Source organism: Crassostrea angulata, chromosome 5 (genome assembly GCF_025612915.1).
Source record: "Crassostrea angulata isolate pt1a10 chromosome 5, ASM2561291v2, whole genome shotgun sequence".
Lineage (NCBI taxonomy): Eukaryota > Metazoa > Mollusca > Bivalvia > Ostreida > Ostreidae > Magallana > Magallana angulata.
Window position 1 is genome coordinate 59,158,648 of NC_069115.1, and position 18,762 is coordinate 59,177,409.

Consider the following 18,762-nt stretch of genomic DNA (forward strand, 5'->3'; position numbering starts at 1 on the left):
CTGTGATTATGATTATATCACACTTTTTTCAATATACATGTATTGATATAAAAAAGAATTCTTATACGGTTTTTATGAACATGTTTGAGAATCAAACCAGACAGTACAGGTACATGTACTAAATGTTTAGTTTCTACATGATCCGTACATATCCATACATTGATGTAAATAGGTGTTTTTTTCTTGTAAGATTTCACATTTCCAGTTCCAAAACAGGAATTTTGCTACCTTCTCCAGGATTCTTAACAAACAGAACAACAAATACAATCAAACTTTATTATGTACACATTATTTAACAGTGAGACTCGCAAGGAAATATCATCAAAACACATGCACTTTATCTCCGCAATGAATCAAAGCTTTACTATAATCAGTTAATTATTCATATCTGACGAAAGAAATCATCAGAACTGGAATTTACAGAAAAAGTTGAAGGTTGAATTTTTTTTCTGTGGAAATCAAATTTAAATGAAAATCAAATTGAAATATCAATACTCTTTCATAATATTATAGTAATATCAACATACAGACATAAACCAATAAAACAAGCAGTGTTAAATGCCAGCATTCCGTGGATATATATAACACAAGTAGCTGCTACTGATCACAATACAGTGTCCACATCGCGGCAGCACTGTCCGTTACTTAGGGTGGTCGTGTCCGGGATCTAGGCCGTCGCTTTGACATTGTCCTGGTTTTTCAGCTTGTAGTCCTGTAGAGCAGCCTTAATGGCGTCCTCAGCCAACACTGAAAGATCAAAAGACAAGTATTGAACCAGTAAAGAGAGGTAACTCCTCCAGTAGGAGAAAGTTCACTTCTATTATGATATTCATGTACAACGATTTAATTAGGCAATTAAGAGTTAGTCAACTTCTCCTTTAACATGCTTTTGTGCAACAAATTGACATCATGGATGGGACATTTAATGTTATACAGTGTAAATGCAATGTACTATATAGCATAAAAATCTGGGTGCCAACAAAATTCAATAATTTACATAATTAATAATCAAGTTCAGTAGTTATCAGAGTAAAGTACAACTAATATACTAAATGTAGTACCATCAATATTCATTCATTACTGTCATGTGAAACAGATTTTATTGTTAGGGCCATTGACCATAATATATGTATAATGCCTTCGGATTTTAATGACACCGTAGTACATGTACATAAACATTAGGTGCTGTTTGATCAATGGTGAACACATATCAATGAAGATCACCCCATTGGAAATAAGCTTCTGAGCTTTCATGGGTTATCCTGGTACCATATATATTGTGTCTTTTTTAACACAATGTCTTTGAAATTATAACCATTTAATATTGAAGTGTAGTATGTGCATGTTAATATGTATGATGACATCATATTAAATAAATAAATCTCTCTATCAACGATGACCACTTACTGGAGCAGTGAAGTTTGACTGGAGGCAGACACAGTTCCTTCGCAATGTCTGTGTTCTTTATCTTTACTGCTTCATCCAACTGCAGGAAGGAATGTACAGCATATTCAACATTTATTAAAGATACAGAATGGCAGTACATTGTATTTGCAACTACAAAGTTTATCCCATTTAAAATCACAGGATCAACAATGAAACAAATCAGATATTTATCTCTACTTTCTGAAAAAAAAAAAAATTAAGCAGGTTTTTTTTCCACATGAAGCTCAAAAACTGAGTAAAATTCATTTTAAAGAATTCTCAAAATTTTCTTTAATAGCCAAAGAAAGACAAAAAAAATTGAAGACATTAACTTCAATACTATTGTCTTATATAAAGTTAACAAAATGATGAAACCTGAACAAGAAGGCTGACATGAATCTTTTTTGAGCGAAGTTCACTCTTAGTGTGTAGGTGTAGGTGTGTGCGATTAAGGTGGTATGGGACACCTCCATATTATGACATACCTCCTATCAAATAAAACAATAAAACCAAGTATGATTTTAAAACTCTTTTCTTTTTCAAAAATTGTTATCTAACAGCATAGAGCCATGGGTTTGAGCGTTAACGATAAGCATGTAAGTCATCAGTTCGAATCCCACAAGGGCTTTTGTCATTTTACTTTTTCAAAAAAAATTCATTAATATTTTTTGGTCAAATATTGTAAAATTCAAAAATTCTAAACCAGTGAAAGTAGTCTGATTAAAACGTACTTTTAACAACATTAATATTGTCAGGTGTCCCATACCACCTTAAATGTGTGTATAGGCAATCAGCCCTGCAGATACTTGGGATAAGGCCTAAAAAAAAACAGTTGACAATGTGTGTTTAGGGTAACCCGACCTAACCTACAAAAATGCCCCGATCCTACCATTTTCAGATGTCTATTTTTATCCAATTGAGATTTTTATATAACTTCTATTAAAAATCCGTTATTAAATATACACCAACAAACAATCTTAGGATTCAAGCAGAAAAAAATATGATAAAATAAAAAAAATTCCCTACCTACCTAACCTAATTTTTTCATCAATGTTACCCTAAACACACAATTTTTTATAATAGGCCTAGCACTGAAGTACATTCCTAACCAGGCTAACTGTAACTGTATATGTTTATACTTTGTTCCCTCACCTTCTTCCCCTTGACCCACTCTGTTGCTAGGGAACTAGAAGCAATAGCTGATCCACAGCCGAAAGTTTTGAATTTGGCATCAATTATCTTTCCATCATCATCCACTTTGATCTGAAAAAAAAAAATTCATGGATCATAGTTGTTGTACATGTACAAATCTGTAGCTGCTCCTTGTCTGAAACCCAGTGTCATTCTCACATACGCTGACTGACCATGGACCAATGAATTCAGCTTTTTCCAGTCAATTAAACCATAGTATGCCGTATGTCAATGAGAAAATGATATAAAACATTTGTTTACAAAACAAACTTACATTTTAGGGCACTGCGTTATTTTGCCCCTTATTTAATAAGAATCACCCCCGATGTCAAGGCATGTAAGATTGTGTCATGATTTGGACATTTGCTAAAATAAACTTTTTTCCACTAGTTTTTCTTAAGTTTCTTTTGCGTACAATCGATGCATAATATTCGGGTTGAATAAGGCCAATCAGGGGACGAAATCAAACAGTTTCATAAATACTTGGCCCTGAAAACTCATGAAAAAACTAAGTTCGAGTGTATACTACGCACCAATACTTTTGCCTAAAAATGACTCGTGTAATTCAGGGAAAAGAAGAAAATTTCATCAACATCTAACCTTTCTGACACAGATTTTTAAAAAGTTTTAACTGCAAAGCAGGAGTCATAACAGACAGTATTTCACTGAAGGTTCACATCAAAACATGGCTGAAGCAAAACAATTCTCGAGTTCCCCTTTGAATTCAGGGCATTTCCTTCCATGATAGTAAGGCTGAATTTATTATGAGATGAAAAACAATGTGTAAGATGTCTGCCTATCTTAGTTTTGTAATAATGCGAGGTCGTTTAAAATTTGATGCGTGTTGTTTCCGGAGGGGGGTGAAAAGGCCCGGGCTTGATTTTCAAGCACATGTGTAACTTCAAAGTAAACAAAGTCTCACGCCTTGCTGGGTGCATATGTGTAATAAGCTAGAAAATTGTAAATGAAGCGTTGTTGAATTTTAAATCTGTATCTGAAGTTGCAAATTTTGGTAAGAATGTATTATGTATAGTAAAATTTAATACTGTAGTGACACCAAGAGTAATCTTCAATCACAGACAACAGGGTATCACTCAAGATGTTACATTTAATTCTTTGCCCTGAGGGTATTTTGTATGTCTGAAATAATCAGCATGAATAAGTGGCAAGCACACGTGTGTACAGCAATGGTTAAATAAAATGACATGCCACAAAATAAATAAATAGCACAACAAGTCATGTGAACTTCTGTGGTAATTTAGTCATACAGCCAATTTGTACCTTTATTTTGCACATGGAAAATTTCACTCAGTAAGCTACTATTATCAGGTCCAGCACAATCTCTAGATTTAGCTATATAGCTTGAATAAGCTAAATAGCTTTATAAAGCTATTCAAAATAGCTTAATAAAGCTATTTATATGCAGTTTTTGAAGAAAATATTAATTGTAAGAAATGGACGAAAAATCGCAATTAACTTGCTAATAATATTTGCGCCACTGACCATTATAAACTTGACCCAAATGTACGATAGTTTTAACACTGCAGATTTTAAACACTTTTAAGCAAAAAATATATTTCCATTGTTTGGGTAACTGTTCACCACTTTGTGTGCAATGAGGCGTGGATAAGTATGATTTCTTCTCATTGTGATAAATTATTACCAATCAATTATCTTGTTTACCATAACTGACCTCCTTTATATTTCATTCAAGAAGTAACTGTGTGGTCATGAATCAGTTGCCCCAAAACTTTAAGTGCAAAGTCTCTTAAGGAGACGCAAACTTATGAGTAATCTTTACATGCATTGTTTACAAAACAGTTCAAAGTTGAAAATTATCATTGCACTAAAGTGCGATTTTTTATACATACTGAAAAAATCACACATTTAAGAAAAACGTATGACAAAATAGCTAAATGAAGCTATTCTGAATAGCTTAATAAAGCTATTTAGCTTATTCAAGCTATATAGCTAAATCTGGAGATTGTGCTGGACCTGATTATGCAACTGTAATATTAAAGTTCTACCTACTTGTAGTTTCATGACATCACCACATGCTGGTGCCCCAACCAGACCAGTACCGACATTTTTGTCTTTTTTATCCATTGATCCAACATTCCTTGGATTTTCGTAATGATCAATCACCTACAAAAATGAAACAAAACAGATCAGAGGAAATTCGCTACGCATTTTGCGCAGTTATATAGAGAATCAATGATGTTTGATTCAATGATTGAAGAAAGATGGCACAAGCTTACATTTTTGTGATAGAAAGAAACTGTGGAGGCAATGTTTCCCTCTAAAGTAGGCTTCAACAGCCTGGTGGTTGCTCGAAATAACGCCATTTCACATGTTTTTTCACTACGACCTTGGAACTCAATAATCTTCTACATGCGCCAGAATATAGTTTGAATATTTTACTTGTAAAAGATAAAAAAGTACTTTTATTCAAGATAAATATGCGTAGAAAAATAAGTTTAAGATTTAAAATCCTGATAAAGAAATCTGATTGATGAAATTTGATAAATTATACTTGTGGATTTTGTTGCGTAGTAATATATTACGAAATATATATTATTGTGAAAACGAAAGTAGAAAAAAATCCCTTTATGTAGCTATGTGCTTAATGTTTGTGCTAAATAGGCTCAGTAAAACATGTATATGACTATGCGACATTATTAAATTTTTATATGCAATTTTCTACACGTTAAGGTTTATGTCTTTAACTAAAATTCATTTCAAGATATTTGTATAAACACAGATAAATTTTGCTGTTGTTGATCAAAGTGAAAGTTGGTGTCAACTTGCACACCATTGCAGGAAGGGTTGAAAAGATGGGAAAACTTCATGTTAACGTTAAATTTAGCTCCGCTTCATCTTGTCCATTAGAAGTAGACTCCAGCTCGTCCGTTAGAAGTTTGAAAAACTGTGTTAGTAGTAAGACAGGTATTGCTGAAGTTGATCTTCATTTGATTTTGTCAGGGAAAGTGCTGAATGACAACCAAACACTGGACGTAAGTTACTGACAGCTGATATTGTACCCCCCCCCCCCCCCGGACACACCAATCTACTTTGTATCCATGGGATACTCTATTGTTCTCAACTGCACTTCTTGAAAAATTTCAGTTTCACGTACAGCCCAAATCTTCTATATTCTTGGAGATATAAAATTCTCACATAAGCTGGACTTGAAAATAAGCGGGAAAAAATTCAACCTTGGGAAAAAATGGGAAAAAATCAACTTTTAAAAATGTATCACTTTTAATAATGCATGTTTATGTAACAGAGACAGTTTTTGCCTCTGCTGGGGTTTGAACCCAGGTCCTCTGGCACGCCAGTCCAGCACTCTACCGATCGAGCTAAAGGGTTAACCCGCTAGCCAGAGCTAGTAGGAATGCCATATACCTGACTCTACCACATTGTCCCCCTCCAAGGAAAGAGGCGTCCCGACTCTCCTGGAGTGCCAATGCCTGTGGGGCAAAGTTCTGGAAACAATCTCTCTCACCCGCCAGAGAATACCCAGGTCCCAACGTGGGCGCCAAATGTAACAGAGACACTTATTGCCTCTGCTGGGGTTTGAACCCAGGTCCTCTGGCACGCCAGTCCAGCACTCTACCGATCGAGCTAAAGGGTTAACCCGCTAGCCAGAGCTAGTAGGAATGCCATATACCTGACTCTACCACATTTATTAAAAAAAAATCTAGCTGCTGGATAAAAAATTCGATCTCTTGACATACCGGTTTAGTATAGACCTGTGTTACCTATAGTTAGACTCTCAACTTTGGGGATAACATTAGGTTCACAATGAGTTAAAATCGCGGGGTTGTGACGTCCTGTCATAAAAAGTTAAAGTTGTGGGGTGGGGTGTTGAGACTGCCGGCTGGCAGCTGGACCGTAACACATTCTGTAGCTTGAGAATGGGCTGTATAATTTACATGTGTATTGGTTTTATTTATTGCTGTTTCTAGAGAGGTTTCAAATGTTTAGAAGCTTGTATAGGAATGTAATAATCTTATCATTGTCATCAATTAACTTTACATGTAGTTATATTTAAAGCATATAGCTTATATATCTTAATAGCTGTCATCTTCCAATTATGGTCAAGTCAGTCTACTCTTTTAAATAAAATGAAACATTGTATCACAATGTTAATATACATGTGAACAGCCATGACACACACACACAGATATATATATATATATATATTACATGTATTATAGTCTAAATATTGTTAATAAACCCTACACCTATTTGTAGAAACTTGGGGTTGGGAACCATACAGTATTACATGCATTCCAACAGAGACGTCCTGCTCCTCTTGAAGTCACCGCTGAGGTGGGTCTGAATCAGTTGGGAGCCACCAACTCACGATCAGGTAATGAGTTAATGGGGGAAAGGGGCTGAATGAGTTAATCCTCCTATCTCAGCCTTAGTTGCTTTGATCAATATACCAGGTATATATTCTCTCAATTACTGTGTACAGGGTTATTTTCACCCCATGTTATTTTCACCCCTCAACACTTGCAGAAGGTTTTGCCTCATCTTAAATTTGCCCAGACACGCTTGTGTATCAAAGAGATAACTCGGAACATTGGAATTCGCCCAGTCTTAAATTTGCCCGCTGACAACGAGGACAAAACGGGTCAAAAATAAAACAGGGGCGAATATTTACCTGTATACAGTATGCCATTTTTTTTACATGTCTATGGCTTGTTATACATGTATATGTAAGTTTTCATGTTTCTCAGTTCTTTGAATGCCTCGAGCTCAGCTTCATTACTTAGAAGGAATTGAGAATTATTTGGAATTAAGAGCCCCTACATCAAGTCTTTGAGTAATCTGTTCTGTCTTATGGATTAATTGTGTATGTAAACCCACATGGGTCTTTCCTGAAGAATTATGTAAGCATTGAATGCTTTTTTTTGGATGTCGTTGGTCCTATGACACACTAGTGCGGTGCAGACAAATTGAATACCACGCATTAGCACAGCATTGGTGTGTCATAGGACCATGCAACGACATCCAAAAAAAAAAAGCATTCAATGCTTATATTTATATTCTTACTGATGTTTTTTTGTTTGAAATATATGTGAATCATCATTGTAAAGCCATTACATACACTCTCCGTCAGCATGGAACAGCCATATTAACATTTTATATTTAGTACGCTTCCACAGCTAAACAAGTGCCAGAAACTTTGTAGAGAAAAAATTATTGTTTTAATTAACTAAATGATTATTTTTCAAAAGTACATTATTATCAAATTGGTTATGTAAGGTTCAACGTTTCATTTAATCTTACAAAAATAAATATACTCAAAACACGTGGTGACATTAATATTTTTGCTCATGGTGCATGAAGTTAAGTAAAGTGTATTCATAGAAAATTGAACGTCGCAAATTTCCAATGCAAACATAAGGGGAAACATACACTGAATGTAAATATATAATGTACATACACTGAATGTAAATATCTATTAATGTGACTTTCCCTGTTCACAGTTTATCCGTATCAGTTCTTTGTGTACTGCAAGAAGTGTGCTGCGCTCAGACCGGGGAAACTGAGGGTGGTGTGTGGGCGCTGTCGCCAAGGCAACATCATCCTGCTGCAGGTCAGTTACAGTCAGAATTAATTGATTCTGATTGATTGGTTCATACAGAAGGATTTCTTTTAATTGATTAATTTATATTTTTTTTTTGAAAGAGGGCCGATTTTTAAGGGAAGTGAACCAGGTCCTTGATTATTATGTATCTATTTCTGTGTGTAGGGACCTCCTGGTTTGATGATGTAGTGTATGTCCTAATTTCTGTGTGTAGGAACCTCCTGTTTTGATGATGTACTTTATGTCCCTATATCTGTGTGTAGGGACCTCCTGTTTTGATGATGTACTGTATGTCCCTATTTCTGTGTGTAGGGACCTCCTGTTTTGATGATGTACTTTATGTCCCTATTTCTGTGTGTAGGGACCTCCTGTTTTGATGATGTACTGTATGTTCCTATTTCTGTGTGTAGGGACCTCCTGTTTTGATGATGTACTTTATGTCCCTATATCTGTGTGTAGGAACCCGCCTGTTTTGATGATGTACTGTATGTCCCTATTTCTGAGTGTAGGGACCTCCTGTTTTGATGATGTACTTTATGTCCCTATTTCTGTGTGTAGGGACCTCCTGTTTTGATGATGTACTGTATGTTCCTATTTCTGTGTGTAGGGACCTCCTGTTTTGATTATGTACTGTATATCCCTTTTTCTGTGTGTAGGGACCTCCTGTTTTGATGATGTACTGTATGTCCCTATTTCTGAGTGTAGGGACCTCCTGTTTTGATGATGTACTGTATATCCCTTTTCCTGTGTGCAGGAACCCGCCTGTTTTGATGATGTACTTTATGTCCCTATTTCTGAGTGTAGGGACCTCCTGTTTTGATGATGTACTGTATGTCCCTATATCTGTGTGCAGGAACCCGCCTGTTTTGATGACGTACTTTATGTCCCTATTTCTGTGTGAAGGGACCTCCTGTTTTAATGATGTACTGTATGTCCCTATTTATGAGTGTAGGGACCTCCTGTTTTAATGATGTACTGTATGTCCCTTTTTCTGTGTAGGAACCTCCTGTTTTGATGATGTACTGTATGTCCCTATTTCTGTGTGTAGGAACCCGCCTGTTTTGATGATGTACTCCTCGCGGGCAGAATCCAGGGCACCTGTCAGCACTGTCAGTCTCCCCAGGACTCAGTAAGTCAAGAGTTGTCTTCCCTGGCATTGGTTACAGAAATTAGATTTTCATCTTTGCATTGTATAACAGGGACCTGATATTTTTGTCAGTAAGTAACAAATCAAATATTTTAAGGGGTAGATTTTCCCCTCTTGAACTTGAATCATTATGTATTGATATTTTAAAAAATTCAGGTACCTTTTATTTAATTCATGTTGTAATTAATGCTTGGAAGTGAGTTTTCTACTTTGTTTATTTATTGTAGAACCATAATGCTTAACTAATAAATGTTTATTTTTGCTTTACAGAAATTTTATTTTAAATGTACCAGTGACCATGGTGATGTCATTGAACTTCAAGATCAATGTGCAGTGCTTAGACATGTGAGACCCAACAGAAGGGATAATGAATGTATAACCTGTACTGATGTACAGTAAGTATGTCATCTGTATCTACTTAATATGTGAAACCCAACAGAGGGGATAATGAATGTATTACCTGTACTGATGTACAGTAAGTGTATCATCTGTATCTACTTAATATGTGAGAACCAACAAACAGGATAATGAATGTATTACCTGTACTGATGTACAGTAAGTATATCATCTGTATCTACTTAATATGTGAAACCTAACAGAGGGGATAATGAATGTATAACCTGTACTGATGTACAGTAAGTATATCATCTGTATCTACTTAATATGTGAAACCCAGCAGAGGGGATAATGAATGTGTAACATATACTGATGTACAGTAACTATATCATTGATATCTACTGAATATGTAAAACCCAACTGACGGGATAATGAATGTATTACTTGAACCTGTACTTGTAACAGAGACAGATGTTGCTGCTGCTGGGGTTTGAACCGGGGTATTCTGGCACGCACATCCAGCACTCTACCGATCGAGCTAAAGGGTTAACCCCAGCAGAGGCTATATTTGTCTCTGTTACATTTGGCGTCCATGTTGTGACTCGGTATTCTCTTGCTGGTGAGAGAGATTGTCTCCAATACTTAACCCCACAGGTGTTGGCCCTCCGAAAGAGTCAAGGATGCCTCTTTCCTAGGAGGGGGGACAATGTGGTATAGTCAGGTATATGGCATTCCTACTAGCTCTGGCTAGAGGGTTAAATATTTAGCTCAGTTGAAAGAGTGCTTGATTTGCATGTCAGAGGACCCAGGTTCAAACCCCAGCAGAGGAAACATCTGTCTCTGTAACATACTGATACATGTTTAGTATATTACAGTCAAACTTTGTTATCTCAGACTAGATGGGGCTGTTTAAATACTTCTAGATATCCAAGTATTCGAGATATCGAGGGTAAAATTCTTAAAAAATAAATGGTTGGACTTACAAATCACCTCGACATATCCATTGTATTCGACATATCAGTGTTCAAGATATCAAAGATCAACTGTATCTGTATGTACTGATAGACAGTAAGTATATAATTACATGTACCTACATTTATAAACAGTAAGAACCTGTATATGTTTATTACCTCTTTTGATCTACTGTGAGCGATTAATTACCTGTAATACTGTGGAATCCTTAAAATTAATGGGGGTCAATTTTCGTGGATTGCTTAAATTTCACAAATTTGTGGGGATGTAATTTCGTGTATTCTCACACTTATAAAAGGAAATACAACTTAATAACTCTAATTTATTCATCCATGGAGGATGTTAATTCGTGGATGAGAGGTACCCACGAATTCCATGAAAATTGAGCCACCACTTAGGCACTAAAAATCTAATGATTCCACAGTATTATACAGTGAGAATATATATCACCCATACTGGTTATCAATTTGCAAATATTCTCAGGTGGTTTATTAACATTCTCTATGTTCAATGACAGTTTGTTTCCATTATCTTCAGACATCCAGTGCTAGTTTTTCCTTGTGCCAAGAAACATGTGATATGTATGGAGTGTTTTGTGTCTTACTGTATTGTACAGCTCAATGAGAGACGATTTGTGGAGGATCCTGACACAGGCTACAGCTTACCATGTCCAGGTGAAAAATCCAAATGTTAATAGTATAGAGTTTTTCTTTAATATAGTGGTTAATTTTTAAGTAGATATACCTGAAAATTATATTTTGGTATGTAATTTGTTGTGAAATAAAAACTGGTGGTTATGAGTGGGTTTTTATCACACCGTAAAATAACATATAAACAAGGTAATTAATAAATATTTGTTTTAGATTGTGACTGCAGTGTAATTGGATTACTGAAGATTCCTTATTATATTTGGGCGCAAAATTCTGCGATTCCTCTGTATTGTGTCAAATCGCGAGAATATAAAATCGTGAGCATAAAAATTTTATTATAGTTTCATATAGTTCACAAGTGTCAGAAAAATAAAAGCGAGATTTTAAAATCCAGAAGAAACACTTCTCACAATTTAAGGCGGATATAAAATCCTGGCCTTTAATAAGGAATCTACAGTCCTGTAGTTACAGAATAATTTGGCATGTATTGATTGTTGTTATTTCTCTCCATAGCTGGCTGTCCCGGTTCTCTGATCAAGGATGCTCATCATTTCTGTTTGTTAGGATCAGAACAGGTAAACGCAAACATTACATTGAAAAAACACATGTAATGTGTTCTCATTAAAACTGAATATATTAAAACTCTTTTAAAGCGATGTCTTAGGGACCAATAAATTAACTTCGTTACAACCGTATTTCATTATATCCATATAACAAATTCCTAATATTATTTATAGCGAATTCACTATATACATGTTTTCTTTAACAAGACTACAATTGTTGCTAATTGAGGCTGAGAATGAAAAAAACCCATTCTTTTGATACCTTTAAAAGTCGGATTGTAAATTATAGAATTTATGTGAAAATAAATTCATTCAAACTATTATGTTAATTTGTATTGCATACTTTTTAACTGTAAACAAATTCGTTATAAAAGTGTTAAGTTTCGTTATTATTCACCTCTGAAAATCAAAATCAGTTTGCTATAACCGTAAATTCGTATTTCTTCGTTATATTATTTATTATATATCTTAAGAATTTTTCCGGGGACTCTAAAAAAACTTCGCTATATCCGATAATTCGCTTCATCCATATTCGTACTAAACAAGTTTTACTGTAATTATGTCTTTCAAAGAAATGTCTGAAATATCTGCACATTTGACATTGATAATCACAGGCTCCATAACCTTTAACTGAGAATATAGAGTCGAGAGAGTTGAGAGAGAGAGAGAGAGAGAGAGAGAGAGAGAGAGAGAGAGAGAGAGAGAGAGAGAGAGAACTGAAAGAGAGAATAGAGAGTCTAGAGAGAGAGAGAGAGAGAGAGTTTGGAGAGAGAATAGAGTCAAGAGAGAGAATAGAGAGGAGAGAGAGAATACAGTTTGGAGAGAGAATAGAGCCAAGAGAGAATGGATTTAAATTAAATGGAAAAAGTACACACATACAAATCTTCTGGAAATTCCTTGGGCCTCCAGAACATTCTGAATATTTCTTTACAGGACATAATTCAGTTAGTTTGAGAAGATCTAACAGATATATCCTTCACAGAATATATTTGGTCACATGACCAACCAAGTTGATATCCTTAAGTGAACTTTCTAGAGAGCTAGATGTTCATAGTCATTTATCGACTGTATAATATCCTTTAGAAGAAGCCCGCTGTGTAAAGGTGTAAGAGAATATCCAGATTTTAAAGCTTAAATATAAGGAAGCTTGTTTTACCACCAAACAATACTGTGGAATCATTAGATTTTGTGGTGGCTCAATTTTTGTGGAATTCATGGGTACCTCTCATCCATGAATTAACATCCTCCACGAATTAATAAATTAGGGTAATAAAGTCATATTTCTTTTATAGGTTTAAGAGAATACACGAAATTATGTCCCCACAAACCTGTAAAATTTAAGCAATCAACGAATATTCGCCCCCACGAAAATGATTCCACAGTAGTTAATGGCTTAAAAAATCATGCCTAAAATATTGAGGTAGATCTGATGGTTAATTTGTTGACCATTCAGCCTTCCTAACACATAGCTGAATTAAAATAAAAAATTGATTTACTGAAGCCTATGCTGTTTGTTTTTTGCCACAGTATGAAAGATACAAGAACTTTGGTGCGGAGGAGTACCTGTTGCAGAGTGGGGGCCTGATGTGCCCCGCCCCTGGATGTGGGTCAGGGTTCCTGGTAGACAACCCCTCCCAGAAAGTAGTGTGTCCAAATTGCCAGGTAAACTCCCCGAAAGAGTGAGTTCAAATTGTCAGGTAAACTTCCCAGAAAGCGATGTGTCCAAGTTGTCATTTAAACTTCCCAGAAAGCGATGTGTCCAAGTTGTCAGGTAAACTTCCCAGAAAGCGATGTGTCCAAGTTGTCAGGTAAACTTCTCAGAAAGTAGCGTCGTGATCTAGTTGTTATATAAAATTCATCAAAAGTGTTTTTGTAAGTCAAAAGGAGTTCAAACTTACTAGAAAGAATGTTTATTAATAAAAATTAACAAAGAGCAAGGGCTACTTATGCCAATCTGTATCAAATGTTTGTTTGCCCTCTTTCATCATGTCTTGTTTTCTGTAATCCAATTGCTTTACTACTGTTTTTTATTTAACGAGACCAAGTACAGAACGAGTATGCACGTTTTCGCGCAGTGTCAAATAAAAAATAGCCATTATCTGACAAATCTGGGAAATTGGGCATACAAAAAACAACTTTGATAAGACCCCTGGAACCAACCAGGAGGTAAAAGGGTTTTTTGATTTGACCATTTGATGCCTTTTAGCAATCACTTTAATATGTAGAACAGAAAAAGAAATCCCTAGGGCAGAAGTTTAAAAAAAATGTGCAAAATTGATACATTTCAAGCAAAATCCCATAGGGTCCTATGTTAAAAATTAACAAACTTTGAGATGACCCCTTTAACAAACGTTGTGGTAAATGTCTAATTTTTTTTATCTTAAAATAATAATTATATCAATAGAAAATCATGTAAAAAATATCATTCAAAACTCTAGGGCAGAACAAATTAGACCCGGCCTCGTTAATTTAGTTGCAGCTTTGAAATGAAATTTATTTTTCTCCCTACCACAAAAAATATTTTAAGAGGGTTGGGTTGTTGTGGCCATTTTAAGGCTATATTAAAGTCCTTTAAAAGAAGAACTCTGTATAAAGACATAGGAAAATGCTTAAAATTTTATCAATCTTTGATTTGTTTTGTTTATTAATCATGAAATTAATAATAATTTATGGCCAGAAATATCTTATTTTTATTAAAAGTATAAAGTAGATCTTATGATTGATTTTTTGACAATTGCCAGCCTCCTTAATTCTGAGTCAAGATGGGGCACGCAAACAATCCAAAGGTGCTCAATAAATGTAATTACTTCAATTAAGAAGTTGCTAAAAGTTTGTCTTTGTTATTGCAGTATGAATTCTGTAGAGATTGCCGGGGTGCTTATCATCCAGACGAAGATTGTAGTTCACAGTTGCCATGTGATCCAGCCACCGTTCAGGTGGGAAAGAGTTGATTTACTTTTTGTTAAAAATGAATTTAGTTGATTATCAGTTCAGTTATTCATCAGTTCATTTTTTTATGAGTTCAGATATTTATCAATTTAGATATTTATCATACACTGAATATGAAGTAAAGTTTTAAATATATACATATATTTGTACATTTGTTAGTTAATTAAAGCCAGGATAATTAAGAATTATAAAAGCCTTGTAAGAGAGCAGAGAGCAAAAATTAGAGTTCAGAAACACAAAGAAGAATCCCTATGGCCAGGTGTGAGGTTTAGTAGTTGGGGCTATGGACAGTGGATATTGGCCTGGGTACTGTCGCTCAATGATAGAGCTCCAGGCTAGAAGTATTTCAGGGGTCCCCATTTCAATTACCAGTCCTGCCATATATTTCAATGTATTTATATTTAGTTTACTTCTACACAAGCTTAACAATATTGTTGCATAAATCAAATGTAGATCAATGTTTTGAATAACTGCACTGAAGAAGAGTTGTATAGTTAAAGATAACAATGGTGGAACAGTCTACATTATCAAAGGTAACAAATTGGTGACTTTCTTGACAGGAAGGGAATATAGATCAAGAACATGCCCTGAGAGCTCAAAATGAACTGGAATCCATGGAAACCATAGAGAAAATCTCCAAGCCCTGCCCTCAATGTAAAGCAAAGACAGAAAGATCAGGTAAGTTTGTCCCTAACATCTACTTTAAAAATCATTATTTGTAGTTTTCTTTTGTAATAATAAGCCCTTTGGGTAAAGGATGTGCAATGACTTTGAACCTTGCTTCTAGGTCAAAAGTCAAGGTCATATCAGATATCAAACTATGCAAAATAAAAATTTTGCGAAGCACATATAGTCTATCCTTGTCCCTTTCTGGATCATACTTCACATACATAGAGCCTTTGAGTAAAGGTAGTGCAGTGACGTTGATATATATTAATATTGGTCAGTTTAAACAAAAGAATGTCTGTAGGTAAGGGAATTGCAATGAACTTGAATTGAAATTCTATGCCAACTAAAAAAATTATAAGTAATAGGTTAAGATAATTTAATTCTGGTTGTAACGGAATTTCTGATTAGCTAAAAAAATTATTTTATATTGTATAAAGAATGTTGCCTAGGTCATAGTAAGACTAACGTCAAAAATGTATCAATACGCTTGACGTTACGCTACAATTTTACGTCATTTTAAAGGTCAAATGACCGTTTTTATCTACAATGAAGAGTGAAAAAATTAAAATAAAACAAAAACCATTTCAGGGGATTTTGCTTTGATTTAATAAGGAATAAGATTTAATAAGGTTTTTGTCTTAAAGTCCATTATGTAAGCAGAACACTTTGAGATGGTCACCATCTCAACAATGTCTAGTTCTTTCACTGTCAGAACAAAAATAATCATATAAAGCATTTGTTATTTCCTTTTATATTAAGAAGAGGCACTTGTTATTTCCTTTTATGTCAGGAAGAAGCAATTATTACCTTTATCTAACTTTGGGGAAGTAATTGTTTTATCTTGCTTTAATCGACTTGGCAGAAGATAAAAGCAGGAAAAGGAAGTAGAGAATGTGGAGCTATATCATGGAACATTCAGCTAAACACTTGTATGAATGTGATTATTAACTCTTTTACCTTTTAGCTGTTGGTAACATTATAGCAGCTTTATATCAACTGGTGTTGTTTGACGGCATCTTTTTGCCCACAGCACACTTGGGATGATGTGTAGAATATTTTTGAATGAAATGAAGTTAATAGCTGGTATTGATTTCAGGTGGTTGTATGCACATGACTTGTACTGTGTGTAAGACAGACTGGTGCTGGATATGTGAGAAAGAGTGGAACCGGGACTGCCAGGGAAACCATTGGTTTGGTTAGCCAAACATATGAAAGGAAAGACGTTAGTTTGGTTAGCCATAAAATGACAGGAACACTTTTGGTTTGGTTAGCCAATCAAATGACAGGAACACTTTTGGTTTGGTTAGCCAATCAAATGACAGTATAACCATTGGTTTAATTAGGTAATCTAATGACTGGAAAACCGTTAGTTTGGTTAACCATCCAAACGAAATGAACTGTGAAGAACAGCATAATTTGATCATATTTCCAATAAAGACACAATTGACAATTACTGGTAAACTGTATGATATTTTTTACCTGGGTCTTTTGATTTTGACTTCACTATGCCAAATTTTGAAATATAATATGTGGTCAAGGTATTTTTTTAATGGTTGAGTCATAACAAATAATCTGTGTCATTATGTTGACCGTTTATTTTGTATGATCTAGATTTTATTTTGTAAATACATGTAGTCTAGTTGAGATCAATGTGACATACTGTTTGATTTCAACCATTTTATGACTATCTTTATTGTGCCATATTTTGTGTAAAGCAATGATTTTGTCATACTTAACACAAAGATAAACAGACGAGAGCAGTTTTTTTTTACCTTGGCCATCATCCAACCTTGATTTTATCGTTCGGAATCTCTATTTTGTGTAAATGTTACTTTTGTTTCAAACAATTTTATGTAATTTTGGTTGTAATATGTTGTATTCTAAATTTTTAAGATGTTATAAAATATGTTGCCTATATCACAAAGAGGGCCTAGTAAACGAAATGATTCGTTTCATTATATGTTACAGATAAATCTTGTACAATTAATGAATAAATGCCGTTTTAAGGAACACGTTGTGTGCTGTTTTGTTCTTCAATTAACATTATAAGAAATTAGTTAAAACAATTACTTTTGAAATATGGGACATTTCGTGATTAGTTTAACCTCCTTTTAGGAGTAATATAGCATTAACAGGACTAGTCTTACTTATCTTATGTACCTGTATATCTTAACGTAGATAAAACGTAATTTATAGATATTAGATTTTTTGGAATTTAAAAATGTATCCCAAAGATGGGACAATTCGTCATCAAAACTTTAAGTAGAGGTGACAATAACACACATCTTGTAACGTTTATTGAAAAAAGCCTTTTTAACGGTTGTTGACAACTTCTACTTCTTCACCTCTACCCCTATTGCACTTCTTACACAGACCAATTTCTATTTGCCAGATTCACAACTAAAAATTCAGGAAACAATTTAATTAACAGCATTATAAAGATGACACTGTTCCTAATTATTGATGCATATTTATTCTCAGTCAACTTGAACCTCTCTATCGCCATGTACAAGTATAAGTAGATTTGAGTCGTTATTCTCATATTGGATGATGAAATCATTAACGTACCGGAATCAGATATTCCCATATGCCGACCTTTAATCTTGACAACACCCTGTTCCCTTACGCCATAAATGCCAGTCCTGCCCATTTCCGTCATTAATTGGAAAACCCCTTATACATTTCCCGATTGCATTTTAATCATGTAATTTGAATGTTTTCCCTCATTTATGTTTATATTGTTGTAATTTTAATCACAGAGACATTATTGAAAACCAAATGAATTATTTGAGCATCGCATATGAAGTCAAAAGAAAGTCTAATACGTAATAAAAGTTTTACCTTAATCTGTTTTACATCGCTGTGTGTGTGTATATATATATATATATATATATATATATATATATATATATATATATATATATATATATATATACTTCTATTGAAGATCAAATCGTTAAATTAATATAAGGGAGAAGAAATCATTTTTTAGTATTCTAAGGTGATTATAAACAATCTGGGGTGATAAAATCATAAAAAGCCCTGATGGCTTTGTAACATATTTATTCACGCCCGAACGTATTTGATCACCTCCTAATGTTTAAAGAATGATTCCCTATTACTTAAATGAATATAATTTTTTTCAGAAATTGTATGATTAAATGTCAAAAAGTCAATGACTACATAAAAGGGAATTGTAAATATATTACAAATTTGAGTAATGTAGTGGATTGAAAAAAATCCTTTCCGTACCCTCTT

At 34.3% G+C, this 18,762-nt stretch overlaps 2 protein-coding genes across 2 annotated transcripts; one reads left to right on the forward strand and one right to left on the reverse strand.

The window, feature by feature from the left end:
- Positions 1–262: 262 nt before the first annotated feature.
- LOC128186175 (iron-sulfur cluster assembly scaffold protein IscU-like) lies at positions 263–5,031 on the reverse strand. Its single transcript, XM_052855925.1, has 5 exons — positions 4,875–5,031; positions 4,648–4,761; positions 2,578–2,688; positions 1,408–1,486; positions 263–747 (listed from the first exon to the last, which is right to left on the reverse strand). The coding sequence occupies exons 1-5, from the start codon at positions 4,959–4,961 to the stop codon at positions 668–670; spliced, it is 471 nt and encodes a 156-aa protein (XP_052711885.1). The 5' UTR covers positions 4,962–5,031; the 3' UTR covers positions 263–667.
- A 186-nt stretch (positions 5,032–5,217) lies between these two features.
- LOC128185044 (E3 ubiquitin-protein ligase parkin-like) lies at positions 5,218–17,514 on the forward strand. Its single transcript, XM_052854715.1, has 11 exons — positions 5,218–5,630; positions 6,874–6,991; positions 8,118–8,227; positions 9,267–9,347; positions 9,636–9,760; positions 11,211–11,347; positions 11,837–11,898; positions 13,414–13,548; positions 14,736–14,822; positions 15,396–15,513; positions 16,601–17,514. The coding sequence occupies exons 1-11, from the start codon at positions 5,451–5,453 to the stop codon at positions 16,702–16,704; spliced, it is 1,257 nt and encodes a 418-aa protein (XP_052710675.1). The 5' UTR covers positions 5,218–5,450; the 3' UTR covers positions 16,705–17,514.
- The last annotated feature ends 1,248 nt before the right edge of the window (positions 17,515–18,762 follow it).